This window comes from Orbicella faveolata, unplaced genomic scaffold (assembly GCF_042242905.1).
Source record: "Orbicella faveolata isolate gen_17 unplaced genomic scaffold, um_ofav_v1 contig_36, whole genome shotgun sequence".
Taxonomy (NCBI): Eukaryota; Metazoa; Cnidaria; class Anthozoa; order Scleractinia; family Merulinidae; genus Orbicella; species Orbicella faveolata.
This window is the reverse complement of record NW_028301565.1, coordinates 3,572,487-3,597,468: the sequence shown is the minus strand read 5'-3', so window position 1 is coordinate 3,597,468 and position 24,982 is coordinate 3,572,487. Positions and strand designations below refer to the sequence as shown.

At 39.0% G+C, this 24,982-nt stretch overlaps 3 protein-coding genes across 3 annotated transcripts; all 3 read left to right on the top strand.

The window, feature by feature from the left end:
- Positions 1-5,202: 5,202 nt before the first annotated feature.
- LOC110042595 (octopamine receptor beta-2R-like) lies at positions 5,203-7,522 on the top strand. Its single transcript, XM_020747957.2, has one exon. The coding sequence runs from the start codon at positions 5,748-5,750 to the stop codon at positions 6,846-6,848; it is 1,101 nt and encodes a 366-aa protein (XP_020603616.2). The 5' UTR covers positions 5,203-5,747; the 3' UTR covers positions 6,849-7,522.
- Positions 7,426-10,834, top strand: LOC149102046 (5-hydroxytryptamine receptor 4-like). The gene has a single exon (XM_089275251.1). The coding sequence runs from the start codon at positions 8,865-8,867 to the stop codon at positions 9,900-9,902; it is 1,038 nt and encodes a 345-aa protein (XP_089131377.1). The 5' UTR covers positions 7,426-8,864; the 3' UTR covers positions 9,903-10,834.
- Positions 10,835-17,353: 6,519 nt separating this feature from the next.
- LOC110042582 (leukocyte cell-derived chemotaxin-2-like) lies at positions 17,354-20,495 on the top strand. Its single transcript, XM_020747941.2, has 5 exons — positions 17,354-17,427; positions 17,899-18,004; positions 18,378-18,571; positions 19,624-19,845; positions 20,290-20,495. The coding sequence occupies exons 1-4, from the start codon at positions 17,367-17,369 to the stop codon at positions 19,842-19,844; spliced, it is 582 nt and encodes a 193-aa protein (XP_020603600.1). The 5' UTR covers positions 17,354-17,366; the 3' UTR covers position 19,845; positions 20,290-20,495.
- The last annotated feature ends 4,487 nt before the right edge of the window (positions 20,496-24,982 follow it).

Below are 24,982 nucleotides of genomic sequence, written 5' to 3'. Positions count from 1 at the left end.
GTTGTAAAGAACTTAGGAAGCGATAGAGCACTCAAGAAGTAGGGAGAAACACTCGACTGCGTCCCGTGTTTCCCCCTACTCTTCTTTCGTTCTCTGCCGCTTCCTGAGCCAGCTTTACAACAGAACAGAGCACAGTCGAGGCTTCTTTATTTGTTAAATATAAAATAACTGGTACTGAGATACTATACGCGCGCTCTCATTGGTCGATAGGTGTGTTTACTGTGTTTAGATCAGAGTATGTAAACACGGTTGTGACGTTTTAGATTCGCGCGTATTTTTGAGAAATATTTTATAAGAGCTAGACCTTGTTTACATAGCCTCATCTAAACTCTCGAGGGATGGGAAAATTCTGGACAGTTTTGCAAACCCTCGTCTCTGTTTCGGGTTGCATAACTGTCTCGAATTCTCCCAACCACCCTCGTGTTTAAACGAGGCTATGTAACCACGGAAAAAGTGCTCTAGTGCTAATGAATGTTTCTCTGAACTTACTTATATATTTGACTCTAATATTGGCTCAGTTTTACTTCATTGCCGAGACGTTTCCTTTCATTTTACCTCATTGCTCGAGTGATGTTCCACCAATCTAGATCATTATAAGTGCATTCTATTCGACCAAAAACCCACAGCTTACAACACGGGGGCAAATGGCAAGTTTCTGGAAAACCCGAAAATTGTGAAATTTCCGAGAATCGAACCATTCGACAGAAAGTTCCGGAAATTTTGAGATGAAAATCAAATGGAACAAAAATTCCCGCTCAAAAATGTTCGAATTTTTGGTTGTAGCTCGCGAGGCTGTCCTCTTTTCCGAAAGTTGTGGAAAAGGCTGTTCCATTCGACACTGGAAAATTCCAGAAATACAAGCCGAACGTTTTGGCCGAATGGAAAGTGCCCTGTATATACTTTTGAGCTTTTCGCATGTATTATGCTAAAATATTTACACAAAGCTCTTTCGACAAATACTATTCAAGAACCAGGCAATGCTGAATTTATTTTCCTCCTAGTATGTATTCATTAATACTCAATAATTTCGCTTTAGTGTATCTGTAGTCTCTCGTCGTAACTGTTGTTAATTATTATTTATAATATCGTTAGTTTATTAGTTGTCTTTAGTCATCGTTGTCAATTCTAGTCTCTTTAGTTCTCTTGTTACCTTCAGTTGTGTTTAGTTGTACCTAGTTGTATATTAATAACTCGTCCAAACATGACCCGCCTAGATTAGCTCAGCTATCCGCGGGCATGTTACAATTGTAATTTTAATTTGATAACAAATAAAATCTATGTATGTAAAATGTATGTATGCAATATCGTTGATGATTTTGAAATTATACTCCGTAATCATGTAAATTTTCAATCACTGATTCGTACAAAAGTCCTCGTCTTTCCTAAGTAATGAAACTCTCCCATAAGGAAGGTTTCTAAGGCCCCGTCACACTACTCTGGAGGAATTTGAAAACGGAGGATTCACTCTGACAACGTTTGAAATGTTTTCTGTCGACGATACGCCGTCGAAATTTGAAAACGCGACCGGTCATTTTGGATTTGTGTTTGAGGAAAACCCAGTTAGGGAAATCACATGATTATAGTAACGTCATCATTTTCGAAAAGCTCCGTTTTCGAATGTTTTCCGTCTACACTAAAACGCAAAGCCGGGCGGTTTTCAAATTCCTCCGGATTGAAGAGCGTTTTCGAAAAGCTTCGTTTTGGTGATGGTTTAGTGTGGAAGGTAGGCCTAACCGTAGAAAAAAACTACTTTTTCAAATTCCTCCCGCGAAGTGTGGTCGACGGGACCTAAAAGAACATTGTATAGAACATGCGGCAAGATCAGTTTCGATAAACTCGGCAGCTTTGTTTTCGCATGTACAAATCGAACGTGACAGGGAAGGAGCAAAGATCGAGATGGACCGTTTAATTATTATTAATTTATCGACTAAAACTCTCTCAACTAATCCGTTTCATCTATCTGTCCCAATCCAGATAAAACAGTAGCCTAGATTGGTGCAAACCTGTAAATTCAACATTCTAGAACTCACGTCTTAATATTAAAGACAACTATCATTGGCCACTTCCAGCGACAGTTAAAAAATATCATGTTTCCTCGCGGCTATTTTTGTTAATCGTGTCTTTCAGACTTGTGGTGAAATTAATGATCACTGAAAAACCAGCCTAATTGAAGCCTTAAAATTCGCGATAATTCAGAAGGGCAAAAGCATACAATTTCTCTGACTACAATTCTCACAAGAAAAGTATAATTTGTTCAGTTCAGTGCATTATTTTAATAATCAGTTAGCATTCTAAGGCCCTGTTCACATTACGTCGGAGAAATTTGAAAACGCAACAATCACGGATCATTTTGGATTTCTTTTTGAGGAAAACTCGGATAGAGAAATCACGCTGTTTTCAAAATGTTTTCTGTTCACACTTGAACGCAAAGCGGGAATTTTCAAATTCCTCTGGTTTTAAGAGCGTTTTCGAAAAGCTCCGTTTTCGTGACGGATCAGTGTGGACGATAGGCCCAATCGTAGAAATAAAGCTGTGTTGTTTTCAAATTTCTCCGGTGCAGTGTTGACGGGGCCTAATTATTGATAAACCTTACCTTTTTATCGTTTAGAAAGCCTATCAGTTGTCTTGATTAAATCTTGAAACCTTTGCGAGAGGCAGAAATTTTCCAAGTTTACTAAATTCTTCAGTTACTAGTCGAAAACAATTTGCTCAAAACTGCGTTCAACAGATGCCCTGAAAAAGTGAGGTTTATAACCATTGTTTACATTTTTCCGCCAGTAAAATACGATTTCACACTGACAAGGCACCACGCTAGATATGGAGTGACTTCAAACATTTATGGAGCTTGTTAAATTTAATAAGTCGTGAAAATTGTGGCTTTTTGGGTGTAGTATTCACGGAGAAATGGTTTTTCAAAAACTGCAAAATTTCTGGGTGGCAAAAGTGCTAATGAGCTCATACATTCTTTGTAATATCTTGATTTTTTAAACCCGCGTTTGACAAAAGGTATTCACTACATCGGGTTAAGGGTTCAAATTCCTTGGGACAGTTAATTGTGCTATGCCTTTTCAATATTCAGAACTGATATTTTTGTACCTTGTTTAGAAAATGATACGCTTATATATGCTAATGAGGCAAATATTATAAACAGACTCTCCCATACGTGATGGATAGAACTCTGCTTGTGGTTAATTGTTTTTTTTTTTAAGAAATTAATGGCACGGAAAATAAAGCAGGGGAAATCTTTTTAGTGCATTTCAATCTTCCGCCTTAAATATCTTAAACTAAATGACAAATGCTAGTGAAGGGGTTTTTCCTGCTTAAATGAGAATACAATCTCACCAAGGCTAGACCGAACTAGAAAATTTAATTTAAAATTCAAATTTGAATTCGCGAACTTTCAGTCTTAACACTTGGGTTGTAGCACAGTGGGACTTGTAATCTTTTATTTACCTCTCCGTCCTCCCCTCCCCTACTACAACTTACCTGTCACCATACATTTTGCAGTCTACACTAATTGCTTTTGTTGGAGCATGCAAAAGTGTCAATTTGACGGAGGCAATCAATCGATTCCTAGGTTCACCTGTCCTGTTTCTTTGACAAATACTGACATCGCTTTCTTTGACAAAATTAGGTTTCAATCGTTAGACTGGGGTTAAACGTCACATGTAGTCTTTCGCTTTGGTTGTAAAATTGTTTGACGCTGGTTATCTTAACTTTTGAAGGTTGAAATGTTACCCCGTTTCAAAAACGACTAGTTAAAATATTCTACTCTATAGATTTCGATCACAAGTTGTTTGCATACATTAGTTTTGTACTGAATGAATCATTGTTGAATAAAATTGACTATGAAAAGCCACATCTTAAAACAGTTTTTTTCTCATTTAAGCAAAGATTCATTCAAACAGCTAATAAATAAAAACTATTAACTTAAAATATAAAGCAAATGAAAGAGAACGATTTGTAAGTTACGATCCCACAGGGACTGCAAGTAATCCTATTCTTCCATCGGAAATAAGGCTAAACGAAAACTTGCCAAATGGGTGTTTTAATTTGATTAAGCCCGAAGCATAACAATCAGTTTTCTGTAAATGTTGCGCCACAGAATTGACTTTCTTAAAACATCAATACGCAGGTGAGGGACTAAACTAGGGGATGATGTATTGATATAGCACCAACTTCTCTTTGCTATCTTTAAGGAAATGTGTTGAAATCAGCAGGGAGAATTGACGATTCGCGTTTGCGACTTTATGAATTTAAAAGAATCCTTTAAGAGCCTTCTATACTCTACAAAAGAGAAAGAAGAGTTGTTCAGGAAATGTAGTGGAACATGAGTTTCTCTTAAAAATACATTTTCAAAGCGACCAAAGTAATTAGTCAGAACTGTCAAAACTTAGCTGCTGGGAAAAACTACGACATGTCGAAAAAGTTTGCACACAATTCATCATTATTTAGAGATCAAAGATGGATGAAAGATTAATTTTATCGACAACATCAACCCTACAGGCTTTCAATTTGCACAGCAGCCCTAATTGAATAATTCTGCCTTTTCAATTGTATTTTGAAAACCTGCTCTGCGGCAAAATTTAAAATTAAAAAAAGAGTATTATTGTTCAAAAAGTGACTGAAATTAAAATCGCCTCGGGATGCGTTTTTCCGACGTTTTGTGCACAAAGCGTGACTCCCTTACTTCGCAACGTTAATAGAATCGAAAAGTGGTTTCTTAATTAACAGGCCAAGAAAGGTCTTGTATTTAGCAATTGTAATTTACTGAAACTACAAAGGCAAATACATCTACATAACTGCAAAAAGAAAACTGCAAAGCGGTTTTAATAGTTTTAGCTTGAACAACTTTGAAGCGCGCGGAGGAGATAAGTGGTTTGCTCGCCTCCGTTGAGAAAGCCAGACAAATGACTGGATTACGCGTGAATGCCTCTCGCCTCAAGGTAAAGGGTGATCAAGTCATTCTTTCGCCTTTGTTGGCGATGCCTTAAGTTACTGTCACGGAGTTTGATAATTTTCGCTGGTCAATTGCCAGATGAAAAGGTTTTCTTTCAGTATTGGACTGACAGGTACCTGTAATAGCGATCGGTGATTCGTCCGCCAGTGTTTATCTACACTAAACAATCACCGGAACAACTTACTGACCAACAATAGTAAATTGATCATTATCCATTCCTTCCTCTCGCCAGATCATATAGATTCGAGCTGCATCAGTAAATTGGGAAGTTAAAGCTGACAAGCCCAGGTATTTTATAGTCAGAAAGGTATGGAACTTCCCAAACCACACGAATGCAGACGCATGGAGAGAAACGCTTTCAGAGATTAACTTTCTGCCTGTCTTTATCACAGAGTCGGACAGTGGCAAAGAAGCTACACTTTTACAATTTTTGGACAATTCAACGACGAATCTTCAAATATCTGCAGGGAGGAACTTAAAAAGCCCAAAAGATAAGTATCAAAAACCAAGACTGTCAAAGGGAACTTAAAGTTTGCTGCATACAAAACTGAAGAATCGTTAGTATTTATGCCGTAAGGCTTTTCTCTTGTTGTTTCTACGAGTCGGAACAAGATTCTACCTTTTGTGTTGAGCTTTTATTCCAGATTTGACATAATAAGTAACTGAAGCATTTTACGAGTTGTCGGACTTTAAAGCAAACAAAGACGCCACTCACTCCACCATACCAAACGCTCAGTTCGGAATCTTTGCAAGCCTTCGTTAATTTCCGCTCCACCGACGATTCGCGATGAATTTCTCCGCGTCGAATGTTTCGGCAACATCAGATATGACGTCACTAAGTTCAGGCTTGAAGTACATCAGTGCGTCAGTATATGTTGTCATAATTATCATGGCACTAATTGGAAATCTTTTAGCCTGCTTCGCATTTATTGTAAGTGGAATCGTTCGCATGCCACCCACCAACCACTTTATCTTTTCATTGGCTCTTAGCGACTTGCTAACCGCTTGCTTCTCGATGCCTTTCGACCTGGAGCAACTTTTAACCAATCAAACTTGGACCCACGGCGAAGCGCTCTGTCAGGTGTGGACATCAACGTATCTCATCACCGTGCCCACATCTATTTGGAGCCTGTTGGCCGTCAGCGTTGACCGTTATAAGAGCCTCAAGGATCCACTAAATCGGTTTCGTCAAACTCCGTTTATGACCCGTAGGCGAGCAGCCCTGGTAATTTTTTCTCTGTGGATCTATTCGGGGTTATTTGCTCTTATGCCTGTCATGGGTTGGAAGCGGTTGCCTCGCAGCGTGGAGAACAATCGTTGCCAGTTCAACATAACTGCAGAGTACTCTTTGCTAAGCTCGACCGTGAACTTCGTCTTGCCCACGTTGTTCATGTGTGTACTCTATTGGAGAATCTACAAAATTGCTAGCGGTATGACCAAAGGGGAAGCCTTGAATCCCGAGGAAAATTCTAATTCATCCAGCGTGGGACGAAATTCCGTCAGGAGCCTTAAAAAGAGAATCAAAACAACCAAGAACATCTTGTTTGTAGCGTGCGCTTTCTTTTTCTGTTGGATGCCGCACACCATCTTCAGCATGGTTACCACGGTCATGTACATGACTGAGTGCATGTCGTGTTTATACGCCACCCCCGGAGAGCTTAACATTATATTCCTGATGTTAGGATACTTAAGCTCGGCTTTGAACCCGTATTTGTATGCGCTGAGGAACAAGAAGTTTAGAAACGCCTTTTCGAGTGTTGTTCCCTGCTTAAGACGCAAGTTTGTCCAGCGGTATCCTTCTTCTCGTACATCCGGGAATCGACAATCCAGTAGCTTGCTGCGTAATCAAAGTAGACAGAGCACATCCACACGAACTACAACGTTATAAACTGGGCACCCTGTGCTGACTGTGTTGTTTAACGATTATTGGCAAATTTTTCAAAAACTTCAGCTTTCTTTATACAGAATAGACTGTTACTGAAATGCTATAATTTGTCGTATAAATGAAGATGCATGTACGATGGGTCGATATCATCATCAAAATGTCAGTTCCACTGGTTTTATTTGATAGAAGGAATGTCGACGTCATAATTGCATAAATGCATGAAGGAAATCTAAAACAATCTAGCTTGAAGATCAGTTACGCATGAAATATTCAAATATCTTTAATTGCACTTCAGGGAATAGTTGTAAAGAATAACCTCAAAATAACTTACACTTGAAATAGGAGCAATCTGCAAAAACTCCAAACCAAAAACAAGGAACGATACGAAGGCTGGAAACAAACTAAAATTGATCATTGTCTTCTAGAACTTGTCAAACTTGTTACACCATAAGAGAATAAGCGACCCGAACAACCCTTATGTCAATAACTTTTCAGTAAACCACTTGGCAGCCCCGTTAGTCTGAAGTCCAAATTCCTAACGAAAATATTTCGCTTGTATTTTCGACTACCGGGGGGGGGGGGGGGGGGAGGTTTCAAAAGGAACTACCGAGCACTGTTGATCAAAATACGTTTTTCATATGTTGGTTTTTAATTAAACATTAAAACATCATAGTAAATCGAATTCATTTCATTTTAAACAAGAAGGGGGCTTGTGTCCGAGGGAGCTTATAATCGGAAGTAATATTCTCTTTACTGGTAGATAAGCCTATAACCGGAGGGGATGATAAGAGGGAGGGCTTATAAGCGGTACAATTAATGAAACACTTCGCGGTATATACGGTATGTGGACATCACAGCACAGGAAGTCCTTATATCTCAAGTAAGTGGAAAATCGAGTGATTTCAATTTTCTTGATAACTTGATATCTCGTGGGGCATAGCAAAAGAGAACTGACAAAATTTTATAGGAAAACACTTATTAGTTCTGAATGCAACGCCTTAGATCTAGAGCATCTAATATTTGCTTTTTATTCAAAAGCATTACGTCAGCGAGTGAACTTTGACAAGTCGATAACCACAGAAAATGCATCACGTAATGGCATTAAATATGAATAATCATAATTATGTTCACAGAGCTACAGGCATTTTATTTATCGTGTGAGAACCCATAGTTACAAGCAACAAAACAAAACCTAATATCGGCCGAGTGCGCTTACTATATTTAACAACTTTTTCTATTCAGTTACGTTAAACCATTATCGCCAATATTGACTTAACGGAAATCTTTGTTTTATCGTATTCGTATTCACCGTTGGGACATGCAGTTTGTATTTTTAGTGTCACGGGAGCTATTAGACATGTCAAACTTTGGCAACAGACAGTTCAGCGATAGTGTCTTGATAGGAATGTTAACTGCTAAAGAACTTGTTAAATGGATGTTATATTGTTGATCGAAGGAATAAAACGTAAGCAATATTATACCTGCCGTAGATCTATTTTGCGTGGGAGAGTTCTAAACTGTCCGAAAAGGGAATCAGCTTTGCCCTTTTAAGTATTTGTAACTCTCCGTTAAGACTTAATTTGGAGAATTATCAAAATGAATGTGATGAAACAGAGTCGAATGTTGCTACCAGGGTAAGATCATTGTTTCAGTTAATTTGATATTGTTCTGGCAAAATCGAAGGCAATAAACGACTTCCGTTTACCGATCGAAGTGCGCGGCTTTTTAAAAGTATGAACACAAATTTATGACTTCTGGTATGAGCGTGAAAACATTTGGCGCAAAAAATTTATTGTTAAATCTCACAGCAATGTAGGCACTCTTAGAGAACACATAAGGAAATCGTTATCGGAAACTGTAAACTACTAAAAAATACTGTCCATTCTTGAGAACAAAGACTCACTCAAGTGTCAATCACGTATGTAGTTAAGAGTGCGTTCCTAACTCTAATATACCATCCGAGTGTGATTGTCTTAGTAGGAGCTCGTTTAGGCGCCCTAGCACGAACGTAACAACAGAATGAGGACCGTGAACAACAACGCCTCAGAAGATGATGGCTCTAACATAACACGAGCAAATAATGGATTTCAGGGATTTTTGTTCTTTTCTCCGGCGTTTAACGTCTTCATACTAACTTCCCTCATTGCGATCATCGTGGCTGCCATCATAGGCAATACCCTGGTTTGTGTTGCAACGAGCCTGAGCCCAAATCTACGCAAGGCCACTACAAGTCTTTTTATTCTTTCGTTGGCGGTTTCTGACCTAGTGACGGCGATTTTAGCGATTCCATTCGATGTGTATGTCATTTTGGCAAACGGACTGTGGTTCCATGGCGAAGCTGCGTGTACCATTTGGACCACAGCATACCTTCTTACAATTCCTACTTCTAATCTAACCCTGTTGGTTTTGAGCATCGACCGCTATATGACATTGAGCGAGCCTCTAAATCAGTTTCGCGGCAGACAGGCTATGACTAGACGCCGTATACTCTGTTACATAGGCGCCCTGTGGCTCTACACGTTGGTGTGTGCCCTGCTGCCTCACACGGGGTGGAAGATGTGGCAACTTAGACCAAAAAACGTCATCGGCGGCATATGCATCTTCAACGGTTCACGTCTTTACAACATCTTGGTTTCCGTATTGCACTTCATCGTTCCTGCTTTGTCCATGTGTGTGATTTATCTGATGATTTATAACCAAATCCGTCGGCATTCCCGGGCTGTACGACCTATAGATTCACCAGTGAGCCAGGGTACACAAGCAAGCCTGCTGCTGCAGCGGAACATCAGAGCAGCCAAACGGATTGCGGTGATCGTCAGCGTGTTTCTGCTGTGTTGGGTGCCGTTCAGCATCCTCAGCGTCATCGGCAATCTGTGCAATAAGTGTTTGATTAAGATACCCGACGAAGTATTCTATGTCACTCTCATGACGGGATACCTTAACACTGCCCTCAATCCAATTCTTTACTCCTTTAACAACAGAAACTTTATGGATTCTTATAAAAGGTTGTATCGTGCAATTAGGAGGGCATGTGGAAGGATTGGTAGTCTAAAGTGAGATGTGGCTTTCTCGTTTTAGAGTGTCGTTTCTCCAGTTTTCTCTACATTGTAGAACAATACTTCCACGCTATTACAGAGATTTCTTATTTGAAATAATCGCGTGTTAGATGTACATATTCGGCAGAGTCTCTGGTTGGCGATGAAGCATATATCCCTACAGAATAACATCGGTTAAATATTGGCTTTCGAAAGCCTTGAAAGACAAACGTACATGCTAAAACAAACAAACAAAACTTGGGTATTTTCTCATTTTGAATGAAGAAAATGAGATTGACCTTACTCGAGTGTGTTTTCTGTAAATTCAAATGAAAAAATTCAAAAACCAACATCACTCTTCTTACAATGTATATACTAGACTGATATCTGCCTCTAAAGTAATGCAGAAATTAGACCTCGTTACTTTTTTCCGGAAGCGATATATTTTTGCTTGGTCGAAACAACGGAAATTTAAACCTTAAGCATTAATTTTGCAGACAATAACTGCAAGACAAATTGACTATGGCCGTTTCAATGCTTTCTATTTTCTCTGATGTTATTGTGTCCTAAAAAATAGATCAAGTTTATTCACTAAATAAACTGAAAGACAGGAACGTTTTTGTTTCGGCGATGAAGTGGCAAAAAAAATCCTTGCAAGTGGCCACCCTCGTGGAAAAAGTTGTGGAACTTAGCACTCTTGTATATCATTTACATTTTACCATGCCCACACTTTGTGTCATACCTGTATCAAGTTTCGTTATTACTTTTAATTTTGTCTCTCAAAGAATCATTACAATCGTGTCCTAGTAGATCACTGAACACTGATGTAAAATGCAAATGTAAAGTGACTAGAAATCTTTGCATATCCTGAAAAATCATTGTCATGTCACCCCAGGCATTGTTTATCTATAAATATTACTTCATCTAAATAAATAGCCATTTTTGTTTCTCACCGCTATATTGTTAAATACTGTAAACAATATATTTTTATGACATTCCACAAAAAAATTGTGACCACACATTTGCAAATTGCTAACTAACGTGGTAAGTTAGCCAAGCTTGAAAACTGATTTAAGGCCCTGTCCACACTAAGCCGGAGAAATTCGAAAAACCAGTTTTATTATTATTTCTACGGTTTGGACTACCGTCCACACTAATCCGTCACGAAAACGGAGCTTTTCGGAAACGCTTTTCAAACCGCTAGCTTTTCGTTTTCGTGTGGACGGAAAAGATTTTAAAATCGGAGCTTTGCGAAAACGATGACCGTCACGATAATCATGTGATTTCCCTACCCGAGTTTCACTCGAACACAAATCCAAAATGACCGGTTAATGTTGCGTTTTCAAATTCCTCCGGCGTAGTGTGGACGGAAAACATTTGATGCGTTTTCAGGGTGAAACCTTCGTTTTCAAATTCCTCCGGCCTAGTGTGGACGCTGCCTTAGTTTAATGGCCATCCATGTTTTCCAAATTAATGAGTTCCAATCTTTTGATTTGTTCAATAACGTTACACAAAATCAACCATTATTACTCATGTTGATAAAGCTTTGAATTTGTCGAAATCTTGCTAAAAATATATAATCGTGGCCGATTCTTTGAATACCTCAATGGATGAGTGATTGCAGTGGACTGGATTAGACCCTTCTCACACCACGCCGAAGGAATTTGAAAACGTAGCTTTATTTCTACGGTTAGGCTTACCGTCCACACTAATCCGTCACGAAAACGAAACTTTTCGAAAACGCTGTTCAAACCGGAGGAATTTGAAAACGCCGGCTTTTCGTTTTAGTGTGAACGGAGAACATTTTGAAAACGGAGCTTTTCGCAAACGATGACATCACGATATCTATTGAATGTAATTTCCATGTCCGAGTTTTCCTCAAACACAAATCCAAAATGACCGCTTATTGTTGCGTTTTCAAATTTCTCCGGCGTAGTATGGACCGAAACTATTTGATGCGTTTTCATGATCAGAGTGAAACCGTTTTCAAATTCCTCCGGCGTCGTGTGAAATTAGAATTGCTGTTGTTCCGTCATACTACGGAAAAGAAAACAAATAGGTTCGTTGGCGATATTGCGCTAGCAAAAATGCTTACGTACTGATTGTAATAATTACAAAATACTTGGATCTTAAACTAATAGTAAAACAATAGTTTGGTTTAGCCGTTTGGAGTTCTAACAGTCCTTAGCGAGTCGTGCCATTCCTTTTCCAAAACTAAACACCATTTGCCAAACGCATATTATAGAGATTCCATAGATGTTACTTGATCCATTATTTTTAGGTCTAGTTTGCGGCGAGCTGGTCAAACTGTGGATCATTAAATCATTTTAAAATTAGTTGGTTGGTCAGTTCTATTAAAAGAACACTGAAATCTTCTCATTGTTCCAGGTTAACCGGTGATTTAAAACTTGCGATCAAAGTAATAGTGTTCCTCTTGGCATGAGGTTTAGAAACGATAAAGATCGGCGTAATACGATAAATCCTGATAATTTAGTTAGAAAAAGATCGTGACCTTCAACAAATGTAGTCGCCATCTAAAACTGTTTACTTTTCAGAATATTAACTGCATTGTTGTGAGTGGGATTTTTAAAATTAAAAGCTTTTCTGGTTGAGTGGTCAGCGCGGAATTAGTTAGCATTTGACAATTTGAAAAGGCGATTAAGGAAAGAAACAAATGTGTTATTGCACGTCGGTCGATATAGGTTATTGACAATGGCGGTCGCCTTTTTCGATTGACGATAATGCATAACTTCGATATTGTTCGTTTCCCGTAAATAATTCAGATATTAGAGATTTTTAGACTGTAAACTCCTTGGGGTGAATTGAAAACCGATACAAAACAATTTCGTGGTGACTATTGATTTCATATTATGCTTCCAAATCAGTGTGATAAGGCCATGAGCAAAGTCCATACCATTAGAGAAGTGATACAATATCATTTCCCAGTTAGTAATACGATATCACTCCCAGATATCGACTGTCCTGACCAATCAAATATTTCTTAATAAATTGCCTAGACCAATCGGATTGCACATTTTATTATAACAGACGCCAATTTTGACAAGCAATCGTTTTACCAGTTTTTGGCTTCGGTGAGATATCTTTGAATTACTGAAGATGACATTGTACGTTTTATTGAACAAACCAAAATCAAATCCGAGCCAACTTGGTCAAACAAAATGACATTCCATCACGTTAATTGCATATCATTAATTGTTATTTTCATGTCAAGTTAACGTTATTGTATTACTATTCTAGTATTTACTGCTGACCCGAATCCCCTCTATTTATTTGAGTTGTTTTCTTTCCTACCTATTAAAGAGTTCGAAATAGCCGGGTTCAACTTGATATACGTTGCTTTTCCTTCATGGAGCAACTGAGCTATTCCCGCAGAGTTTAAGTCCAATAATACTTCGCCTAATTAACCCTTTGAATACCAAACTTTTGCCAAAAAATACCGTTTTTAACCGTTTAGTCAGGTTTTTTAGCTGCCATGACGCTAAATAAACCTAAGTTGTGCTAAAAAAGCTTTTTTTTGCTAAAAGGAGAGCTTTTTCGAGGATTAGGTACAAAATTGAGCAAAACTTCAATTACGGGCATGCGCATAAGCCAAAATTTGGACTTTATTTTTGCCATTAACCGTTCTCAATTTCGTTTGTTGGCCCTTTCCTTTCTGTTTTTCTTTGCCCTTTTACACTAGTCTCCTCCGCAGCCGTTTTTGGGATGTCACGCAACGCTCCCCCAAAGAAAGTTTCTTTGGGGGGAGCGTTGCGTGACATCCCAAAAAACGGCTGCGGAGGAGACTACTTTTACACTAGCTACCTTTTGCATTGTATGCTCTTTCTGGCTGCAGTGAAAAGTTGGATGCTAATTACGGGCGAAGTCTAGAAATGGACCTTGATCAATCATAGGCGTTGTGGACCATTTTACCACCGTTTTTGCACCAAAAACTGATAACCTTGTTTTTCGATTTGCGACGTCGGAATGTGGTCGATATCTAAACCTGACAATTGTGCGGAAAGGGTTAGCCTAGCACTACTATCAGCTTATCAAGAATATCTGATGACATTTAAATTGATGACGTCACAAGTGGTACAAAGAGCACGACCATTAATTACGCATATATGCGTAATTATGCACCAAAAACTGATAACCTTGTTTTTCGATTTGCGACGTCGGAATGTGGTCGATATCTAAACCTGACAATTGTGCGGAAAGGGCTAGCCTAGCACTACTATCAGCTTATCAAGAATATCTGATGACATTTAAATTGATGACGTCACAAGTGGTACAAAGAGCACGACCATTAATTACGCATATATGCGTAGTTGGTATTCAAAGGGTTAAGGCTAGCACGATTCAAAAAATCTTCTCCACCAGGTCATTTTGTCGTTGTTGCAATTAAGTCACGCTCGAATAGTAGTCGCGCGAATTTAAATCTAATTGTTTTAGTATAAAGCTACTAGTTCAAAACTTAAACAACAAATCCTTCTCACAGACGCTTCGAAAATGCAAAGACCCGGCCGCCATTTTGTTAACAAGCACACACTGCTACGCTGCTCACTATGTACAACAGAATAAATAGTGAGTAGCATAGCCAAGAAGAGGACGGCATAGAGCGGTAGTAGATTTCTACTAATTGCCATTCTTGTTTCCAGTAAGCGTTACCTCGCGCGCCTGCACCAACAGAAATCCCGTTAGTGGGGGAAAGGGTATTTTCCAAATCGTTGGGTTTTCATGCCTTGTATGCCTCGTCCTGTTCTTTTTATTAGTTTACTTTAATTTTATATCTCAGGTTTCTAAGTTAACATCTATGGGAAATCGTCCCGTGTGCAACAGAAACGTTCAAGAACTCCTGGTACAAGAACTCCTGGACTATGAAACACAACTTTGCCATTAGTTCCAGGGGAACATTCAATAATCGAGGTACAAAAATATTTCAGACCTCTTTCTTCGCATCCCACAACTTCAGACTCTAGAATAGACTTCCGTTGCAGCACAGCAGTCACAGAATTTCGGGGCCTAATTAGTCCCCAGTTCCACACTCTAGAATTCTCTTTTAGTATAAATATATGCAAACGAGAGTCTGCTTATTAAAATGAAGCCTGCGTCGGTTTGGCTGAAATACTCCGTCTAAATTTTAATACCTCTTGGAAATACGCTCTAAAATAATACCCTTTGTAATTAGAAAGTAAAATAGGTCGAAAGGCAAAATATCACTTGAAGGATGAACAAATATTCTAATTTTTAATACCTCTTGGAAATATGCTCCTAAAGAATACCCATTGTAAATAGATAGTAAAATAGGTCGAAAGACAAAATATCATTTGAAAGATGGACAAATTCATTAAAACAGTCTTTTGGGCAGCCTTTTTTGCTTCTGGAATATGTTAAACATCGCGGAAGAATCGGAACGATTGACAAGCATATGGCTAGACTGGTTCCGTGATTTGCAGGGGGTAAGTTTAATTTCAAATCACTCCTCCACACTACCCCAAACATCACAGGGAGAAAAGACATAACAGCTCTATTTTACTCAAAGATAAGTTCCCTGTTTTATCTTGGGGCATATTTATCCCACTTACCCTTGTTTTATTATATTACATTTAAATTAGGACAAGAAAGTGATACGAAAAGAGAAAAAGGAAAAAAAAAAAAAACTCAGGAAAAAGGTGGGACTGTAACCCACGGCTTTCGTAAAGCTAGTTAGTTTCTCTAACCCCTGTGGACAATAGTCAATTGTATGTCTATGTAACATAACGACTGCATTGCGAAAACCACATTATGTTAGTGTACACACACATTTAACTTCATCACGCACTACGTGACTACGTGATAATGGAGTAGCCGAACCATAGGGTTAGGGTTAGGGTTAAGTAGTGATAATGAAATGATACGTGTGGGCAGAAGAACGCAAGAAAAAATTAGGGCTGGAGAGGTAAAATGTTGGTTCGTTTTTTTTCCAAGGTGCATTTTTCAGGTGCATTGATCATGCTTCTAAGTGGTACGTTTCTCATTCAAAACGAACATCGGCCTTTGTCGCTTTTCTCTGTCGGTGGTACACTACAAATAATCGAAAGATTGTTGTAACCGCAGGTAAATCGTGTTCCTGTTACACTGCAGTGAAAGTTGTTGTTCTTCGGAACGTGCCGCAATAACGTGCCAAGATCATGACTGTTTTTAACGAGTTTCCGCACTCATCCTATTCCGCGCAAGCTCACTGAAAGCTAGGGCCAGAAAAATGAAAAGTTAGCGTGACCGGAGTGACCAGTTTTCTTCCAAGATGCGATTTTTCAGGGGTACTGCCAGGGGCTTCCAAGTAGTGCGTTTCTCATTCAAAGCGAATATCAACTAAATTCTGTCGTTTCTCTTCCAGGGTATGGTATATTTAACAATATACCTGATGGGTAAGCCATTCCAACTGTTTAATTGGATTAACCATTGATCCAGTTTTTAATAATGCAAAGGATCCAACGATCGCTCGTGTTACCGCGATGAATAGCTAGCGTTTCTCTTTAATACGATGTAGTATAAATTGTTTTGAGTTGCATTTATTGAATTAAACAAGACAAAAATTACAGCAAAGCTGACGTTGAGGTGTACATAAAACAAGTATTCCTAACTAACTGCAATTAAAATAGAGCTATTACAATTAAAATTACAATTTACAAAAATGGTATGTATATTTATTAAAACGTGGATCATTGGATGATGCAATTCAAGAGTTTTCATTGGATAAGCCATCATGGTATATGAGCTACAAATATGGTAAACGTGCACGTAATTTTTTGGGGGCATTTTTCTTTTTATTTTAGTTTTGTTTTCTATATTTTGGGGGCGTTTTTAGTAAAACCATCTTTCCACTGACGTTTAGTGGGTATCTACCAACTCATATCCAACGCGCGGTCGTGGAATAATTGTTAAATACATATATGAGCATCATATTCCATTTTTAAAACAGTTTGTGTTGGAAATCGATGAATAAATTGACTTACGAACGGAGTTGGTGTTGGGCTTAGCCACGGACAACGTCATTTTCATTCCTATTTTGTTAGTGTATGTATGTGGTAAATAGGTGGGTAATAGGTACCGGAGAGATGCCATTAAAACCTTTATGAGCTAATAGTAACAGCTTGTGCTTATACAATGCTCTTATTAGGAACGTGCCACAATAGTGTGCCAGGATCATGACTGCTTTTGACAGCTGTGATTGTAAATGCTGATTCTATCGAGTGAGTGGTGAATAGTGTTCCTTTTACGCTACAGTGTAAGTTGTTCTTATTCGGAACGTGTCAAGATATCGTGCCAAGATTCGTGACTGCTTTTGACGGCTGCTTTTGTAAAAGCTGACTCTTTCGAGTTCCTGTACTCACCTTGTTTCGCGCAAGCTCAATGAAGACATTGAAATTGTTATAAATACCACAGAACAGTTTTGTGTTCTCACAGATTTTGTCGGTTGTTAACGTGTTCTGAGACAGCGTTCACCATGAAATCTTCATTTGTGTTTGCGGTCGTGTTGGGAATCATAATCGCTCAGTCACATGTAGGTTAGTTCACTAATTAATTCTGGTCTGTGTTCTCAAACCTTTCAAAATTTTGCACCAGAAGGCAAATTTTGCTTCAACTTCTGTAAAATAGTGATGTAGTGTTAAGCCGAAAGCCTGTCCTTCACGTAACGTAGAGGTATGAATCTAAACAAAAAACAAAAACCAAATCTTTGTTACTAAAGATTCTATAAATAGCATAATGTCTTTGGGACTTTATTATAGAAACGTATAGCCTTTGGAAGTCTTTTCTTTTGCATAAGTATGTGGAAAATCCTCTTAATTCCTGCAGCTGTCGATATTTTGGATTTTGTGAGACAAACCGGAAAAAATTCAGGGGTTTAATGTTGATGTTCATAGTTTTTTCACGGTTGCACGATACAGCAAAACATCTCATAATCAAGCGAGAAATCTATTAGAAGCCAAGCAAAATACAAGTTATGAACTGATTTGGTACTGTTATCGGACTTCCAGGCGAAAGTGGCAGAATGCCGTGCCTTTCACAGATTTGCGCAAGCAACCCTTCCAACGAGATAAGAGGATGTGATCGTCAGGGTTGCGGAGGGTATGGAGCATCACGGTATGGTGTTGTTGGTGTAAATTAATGAGTTAGAGTTAAAATAATCTGGAAGATATTTAGAAATATTTCAGAATTGAAAACTGATTAGTTTAGGAAACTTTACTTCAAAAAAAGGGCCATTTTTCAGTCCAGTGCAAAAAGTATGATCATCCGAATGGTCAATGGAAAATACGCAATTAACCCTCCTTTGTAATTGTTTACGGTCATCTCCCATGTTCGAAGAGCAACGTGACCAGCCCAAACCAGCGGACTGGGATTGCCGTTGACCGATAGCGCGAGACTTTGATTATTGCGTTGGTAGATTTACCGTTCAAGAGGAACGAATGAGCTAACGGGCAATTGTCCGTCTTGTTCTTTTTGTTTTGATGCACAGAAGTAAACAAGTCGGAGAGAAGACACTGCGCTATCGTCACAAAGGCATTGATATCGTGTGCGATCCCGGCTCCGACATCTACTCACCTATACCCGCTACAGTTACTCGTGTCCGCATACCCCTTGGAGGAGCAAAAAATGTAGGCCGTGTACACAACGTCGGTGTCCTCATGAAAGGACGTGGAATATGGTCAGGTATATAAACTTATCAGCAAGTTTGTTGTTACTGAATTACGATTTATCACGATAAAGCCAGCCTAGTAACCACACAGTATACCGCTGAAAATAATATCACAGCTGCAAAATCTAAGAGGAGAGGAAATGGAACTTTCAATCATAAACATCGTCTTGTGAAAAACAGGACATTATTTCTTCAAAGTTTGACTATTTTGGAAAATTTCAAGCACGACTGAACATTTTTTACATTTTACAACTTCTGATTTCTCGGTAAGAATTAAACTAACAAGGGCTAGTTCTTAAACTAAGATATAAATCGAATTTATCGGTATTGTTGCAAAATTCTTAAAGTAGGGATTCCTATTTGAAAATGTTCCACGTGGTTTTTGATTGGCGGGATACTTTTCGTTACCCTGGTGAGTCCCCGGGCCGATGTTTGGCTTTCTTTGGGATCCTCTTTCTACAGACTTTCACGAGTGCGTCGAGGCGCACAAGAGTTTACTTGCAATTTTCAGGTAACAAGGAACTAAAAACACTGAAACTGCCGAAAACCCAAAAACTTAAAATCAGCTCTAACGCATTGAAGAAAAAAAAAAAAAAAAACACGTGTAGAAAACATATGATGTAACATTCATTTCGTTCATATCAAATTCCTGAACCATTTGCGTGTTTACAGTAATATTAATATTTTAAATGTTGCAATAAGCGAGTTTCTTATTTTAGGAAGTAGTCAATTTTTACCAGTAGTTTTTGGCGTAGAGTAGCATATTTTGGGGAGATTATTTTGTCTTTGAGAACAATTTAATATATATTTTTTTGTATTCATATATTCGACGAAGGCACCAATTTTGGGGTGTTAAAGCACGCATTCATTAGTGCCTCCCAGTCAGTTTGTACAGAAACTGGTGTGGTTTATTCTGTACCCGAGGAACCATTTGTACAAAGAAAAATTAATCCAGTTGTTTCGAAAACGAGCACCACACCAAACGTATGTCTTCCCTGGTGCATGTTATTTGTTGTTGAATCTTTCGTATGAAGTATGAAGTTTTTGTGTCTGTCTTATTTCCCAGCCTACGAAGTGACGTTGTTTTACGTGAAAGTAAAAGATGAATTGATGGGAACAGATGTCGATGAAGGCACAATTATCGGTGAAATGACTGACATGGCTACCGAGTATGGAAATGATGGGAAACGCGATATGACAAATCACGTTCACTTGCAATTGGAGCTTCGTCGTATGAATGAGAACGACCCAGATCGATACGTCGACACAACTCATTTCAGATGTTGAGGTAACGCGTGTTCATTGTCATAGAAGCGAACAGTTAGTTGTAAACGATCTATCAATTTAATTAACAAGGGTCACTTCGGATTTTTTGCCTCTGTATCAAAGTAAAGCAAATCAATTGTTTTAAAACATTACAAGAACTAGGAATTCATTTCGCAGAACGAAAGGTAATGATATTAACTTCACCCACTTCACGGGCGCACTTTGTTGGATTTTGACACACGCTTAAGTACCTGACTGAGACTGATTGCGCGGCTCCGCTAGCTATGATTTAATTAGTTTTAATCTACTTATCCACTGGTTCACTTTCTCATTCTTCATTGCTCTCACTCGTTCTTTTTCCAATATTACTCATTTCGTCAACAGCCTAGTGCTCACTCATTTTCCATGTCGTTATCTCTACGTAGCTTCTAAATTTAAGTTAATGGCCGATTTTCATTTTCCATAGGCTTTACAGGATAAGGAACAGTGCACGCTATGGTACAAATGACCGGACCGAAACAAGGAAGGAAAATCCCGCTTCTTAAAGAACGAATAAGTAGTTTTAAAACGAATTGCCGCTGTGAATTTTGTAACTTAATGGTCAAATAGAAGTAGATTTATAAAAATAATGTAATGTTAAAAAGCACGGCAATAAAAGTAGCGTAAACGTAACCGGTCTAGAATTATTATTGTTACTTTTGAAACATATTGACAGCTTGCGTTCTCTGGTTGTTGGTGTTTTTTCTTGTCCTTAACCAGAGAGTGCTCTCTTCTCTGAACTCAGAAGTGGAGGCGGGGGGGGGGGGGGGGGGGGGAGGGGCAGAGGGATAAGAACCTCCCGCTTCCCCGTACCTTTATCCCTCGACTCCCGCCCTCATCCCTCTCGCTCCCGTCCCCTGTAAATAAGGAGACTCAAAACACATCATAGTTATTTAGGTGTGCAATCATTAGGCGTTTCCTTATCCTCTTTTCCTTTGTTCTCAGCCTTGCTCCTCTTACTCACGTCTTTTGACAGCTTAAGCGACAACATCTCATGACCTATGATGTAACCACCGTAAAAGGGTTTCCAGTTTTACCGGAAGTAGGTCAGTTTTTCAGCCCAAGGGCGAATTTTCATTTTTCCGTCGGCCCAGAAGTCTAAAAATAGGCTAAATGTAACGCTTAATAAATGATTCCCGAACTTCCGCTTCCTTCTCTTTCCTCTCCAGCTTCCCGCACCCTATCTCCCGGGTTCCCACCCCCTGTCTCCCCCTGCTCAGAAAACTATCATTCCCGCACGTTCTCAGAGCTTCCTTTTCTCTTGGTCACAACGCCTTCCAGCGTTCCTGGCTTTATTACATACTCATTCTTGACAAGTAATTAAATTATATTCTTTTTATCGCACTATATTGTAAGCTATCTTAGAAGTTTTAGCGGGTTTTTCGTCATTGTACTGGGAAAACTGCTCAGGTACAGGCTGTAATAGTTACACAGTACTTGGATATTTTGTAGAGGCGCGGTGGGCAGGGCTAATGGTTTTCGCGCTGGATTCTGAATTGTGAGGTCCGGATTCTAAGGGGGGTGAGGGGGCTCATTAACGACCTTGAGTTCTTGGGTCTTTAAAGGTATGGTAAAATCTTTATTTAGACACGGTATTTCCTTCAGGATTTAACAATATTGAGTTAAATTAGTCTAACTACCTAACTAATAAATCACTAATAACTACTACAATAAGAGAAATGATAAAAAAAAACCTGCTTTACCAGGAAGCCGTGTATAAAAGCAAAATGAAACTTACATAAGACTACCATCAAAACCATACTTCTTCAACGTAGATTTAAATTCATCAAGAGAGGGTGACTGACGAATATCCAAGGGTAAACTATTCCACAATACAGCTCCGCTCTAGGACAGACTTCTTTTACAATAATTAGTGCGGGGCTGTGGAATGGCACGCGAACTGTCACTATCTCTTAAGTTATATGTTAAGGTATCGGAACGGAAGACAAAGTACGAGCTAAAGCCCCGGCCAAACGATCGCAACATGTCAACGCAACATATCGCAACATTGTTGGGCGCAACATGTTGCGTGCGTTTGGCCACCGTGTTGCGATGTGTTGCGACATGTTGGAAGTTGTTGGCTCAAGTTTGAAAATGGTCAAATTTGAGCCAACAACACCCAACATGTCGCAACACATCGCAACACGGTGGCCAAACGCACGCAACATGTTGCGTCCAACAATGTTGCGATATGTTACATTGACATGTTGCGATCGTTTGGCCGGGGCTTAAGATAGCCCGGAACCATATTACATACTTAACAAATAAAGAAGCCTCGACTGTGCTCTGTTCTGTTGCAAAGCACGCAGGAAGCGGTAGAGCACGACAGAAGTGTAGGGGAAAACACGAGACGTAATCGAGTGTTTTTCCCTACTTCTTGAGTGCTCCACCGCTTCCTAAGTGCTTTACAACAGAACAGAGCACAGTCGAGGCTTCTTTATTTGTTTTATGATAAAGAATCCGATAATTTCCCCACGCATTTGGCTGAATTTTATTTTCCAAACGAGCAAAAGTGGCGTCAGCCGTTTACTGTTCTTTGATAAAGCACGCTAAAATAAGCCAATCACAATCCTTGTTAGAATTGTTCAAATAATTTGATTGGCTAACGAAGCGACAGCTGTCAATTCCAAACTGGATTTCAGCTAAGCTTTCAGTTTCGAGTAGTTTGAGCGGCTTTCGAGAGAAGAACGATGCCTTTGAAGTTCGCTTTTAAGTTAATTTTTAAATACGGATCTAAAGGCAGGTGAAGATTTATAGTCCAGAGGAATCCGGCCGTATTGTGGCCCATGAAAACGTGCAATTTTCTAGTGGAAATTACGAAACGCGGAGCTCAAAGCTTGCGGATGAAAATGCGAAATGCCGAGTTGAATTTGGACGGAGCTACAGTTATTTACGGCGGCATGTACTAAAACCCGAAACAACGAAACGAAACGACCGAAACGACCGAAACGAAACCACAGAAACGAGCGAAACGAAACCACCGAAACGAAACCACCGAAGCGAAACCATCGAAACGACCGAAACGACCGAAACGAGTAAAATAATAAGTAAATAAATGAAAAAATTAAAAAAAAAAAAAAAAAAAACAGTCTTGATCTCTGGCACGTTACTATGGCAGCCTGATCTCGTACCCAGATCCACATGTGTGACATCGTTACATCTCAAACCTGAAAGATGGATGAGCGCAAGGGTGTCGACGACGACCACGAAGACATCGAGAAACAGGTGAGTATTTTTCACATTTTGAATGGCATTCTAGCTGATACAAGAAATGTAATTTCAAAGAAAGGTTTTCTGGTCGTATCGTGGATTCTTAGGCAGTGGCGAATCGACTACGCCGAGCCCAGAATGTACGGAAACACGGTCTTAAGAGTACTAGTATCCGTGAAGAGCTGAAGCGCCTAATAAGAAATTACTTTGAGAACTGCAGGAGTCACGAAGGCTTGACGTTAAAGCCTGTTAAGTCCTGGTTCGCACGAAGAATGCTGCAAAGTCATTCGATTCGTCACCGTCTAAGAATCCACGATACGACCAGAAAACCTTTCTTTGAAATTAGATTTCTTGTTTTAGCTAGAATACCATTCAGAATGTGAAAATACCCACCTTTTTCTCGATGTCTTCCTGCTCGACACGCTTGCGCTCATCCACCTTTCAGGTTTGTGATGTCACAATGTCACACATGTGATTTAAGAGCAGGATCTGGGTACAACAACAACAACAACAACAACAACAATAACTTTATTAATGTGTCAAATACATTCTAGCCGAGGATAAAAAACCCTCTACTAATAGGGGACACATAAAATAAATAAAATAAATTATAAAATTTAAAAACCTAAATTTGATATTTACAATAAAAAGAGACTAAAATTTAACTGCATTATTTACAGTAATTCCAACAATTCTAAAATAATTCATTCGTAAGTAGATCATGTGCTACATGGGTACGAGATCCGGCTGCCATAATAACATGCTAGAGATCAAGGCTTTTTTTAAAACTTTTTTATGTATTTACTTACTATTATGCTCGTTGCGGTCGTTTCGCTTGTTTCGGTGGTTTCGTTTCGCTCGCTTCGGTGGTTTCGTTTCGGTGGTTTCGTTTCGGTGGTTTCGTTTCGGTGGTTTCGTTTCGTTGTTTCGGGTTTTAGTACATGCCATTTACGGCTTGTAGCCGCATGCAGCAAGATTGCCCGAACTAGCGTGACAAATGGCTCCCTCTGATTCTACTCCGTGCACAGAAGAGATTATCAGAGCGAGCTTTGGACTGACCTCTCGTCGGTTCACCTCGCTGAGATGACCGGAGAACGAGCGTTACTACACTGCATGTAAGTGTTGTTTGAACAATTGAGCATTTTTACAAAAATAAAGCTTCTCATCATAAACAGAGACAGCTCAATTGTTGTTTTCTGTCGTTGTTTTACTTCTTAAGTATAATTTCTGCCTTCGTAACAAATATAATGTCTTTTATCGAAGCACTGTTTAGGTTGGGAATTTGTTTATTTCGCTACGTGTTTTGTCGGCGGGAATCTAGCAAAACTTGTTATTTTAGTACAGTTTTAACACTACTGTTGCTAACAATGGTCTCTGTGAGCCATATTTACTACAGACAAATAGCTCGTTTCCATTGCTTTTGTCTGAATCACAGGGATGTTTAATTTGGGCCAAATTTGTCAAAATTGCGAAACAAAAATTTGAAAGCTAGCTTACTGTCATCAACCCGTGCTCTGTTCTCTGATAAAGCACGCTCTTTCAGCCAGTCAGAGCGCGCGTTATATGGAAACTTTATTATAAAATCTTATACATCATTATTGATATATCAACAAGGCGTTAACGGTCCAGTTTAACCCAGTTTACCATAGGTCTTTATAGCTAAAAAAAGGTTAAATTATTTTAACCAAAACGTCCCATTGGTTGGTCTCTTGGTTTTTTCCTCTATTTCAGGCTGGGCATTGGTTTAGAACTTGGGATCTAAGCAATAGTCTTTATACCTCTTGCCAATAGGTTCAGAAATTATCGAGACCGTAACACGATAAATGATATAATTTAGGCAGAGGATGATCGTGACCTTCAACAAATATAATTTAATTCTACGTGTAATAGCTATATATTTTAAACTCACC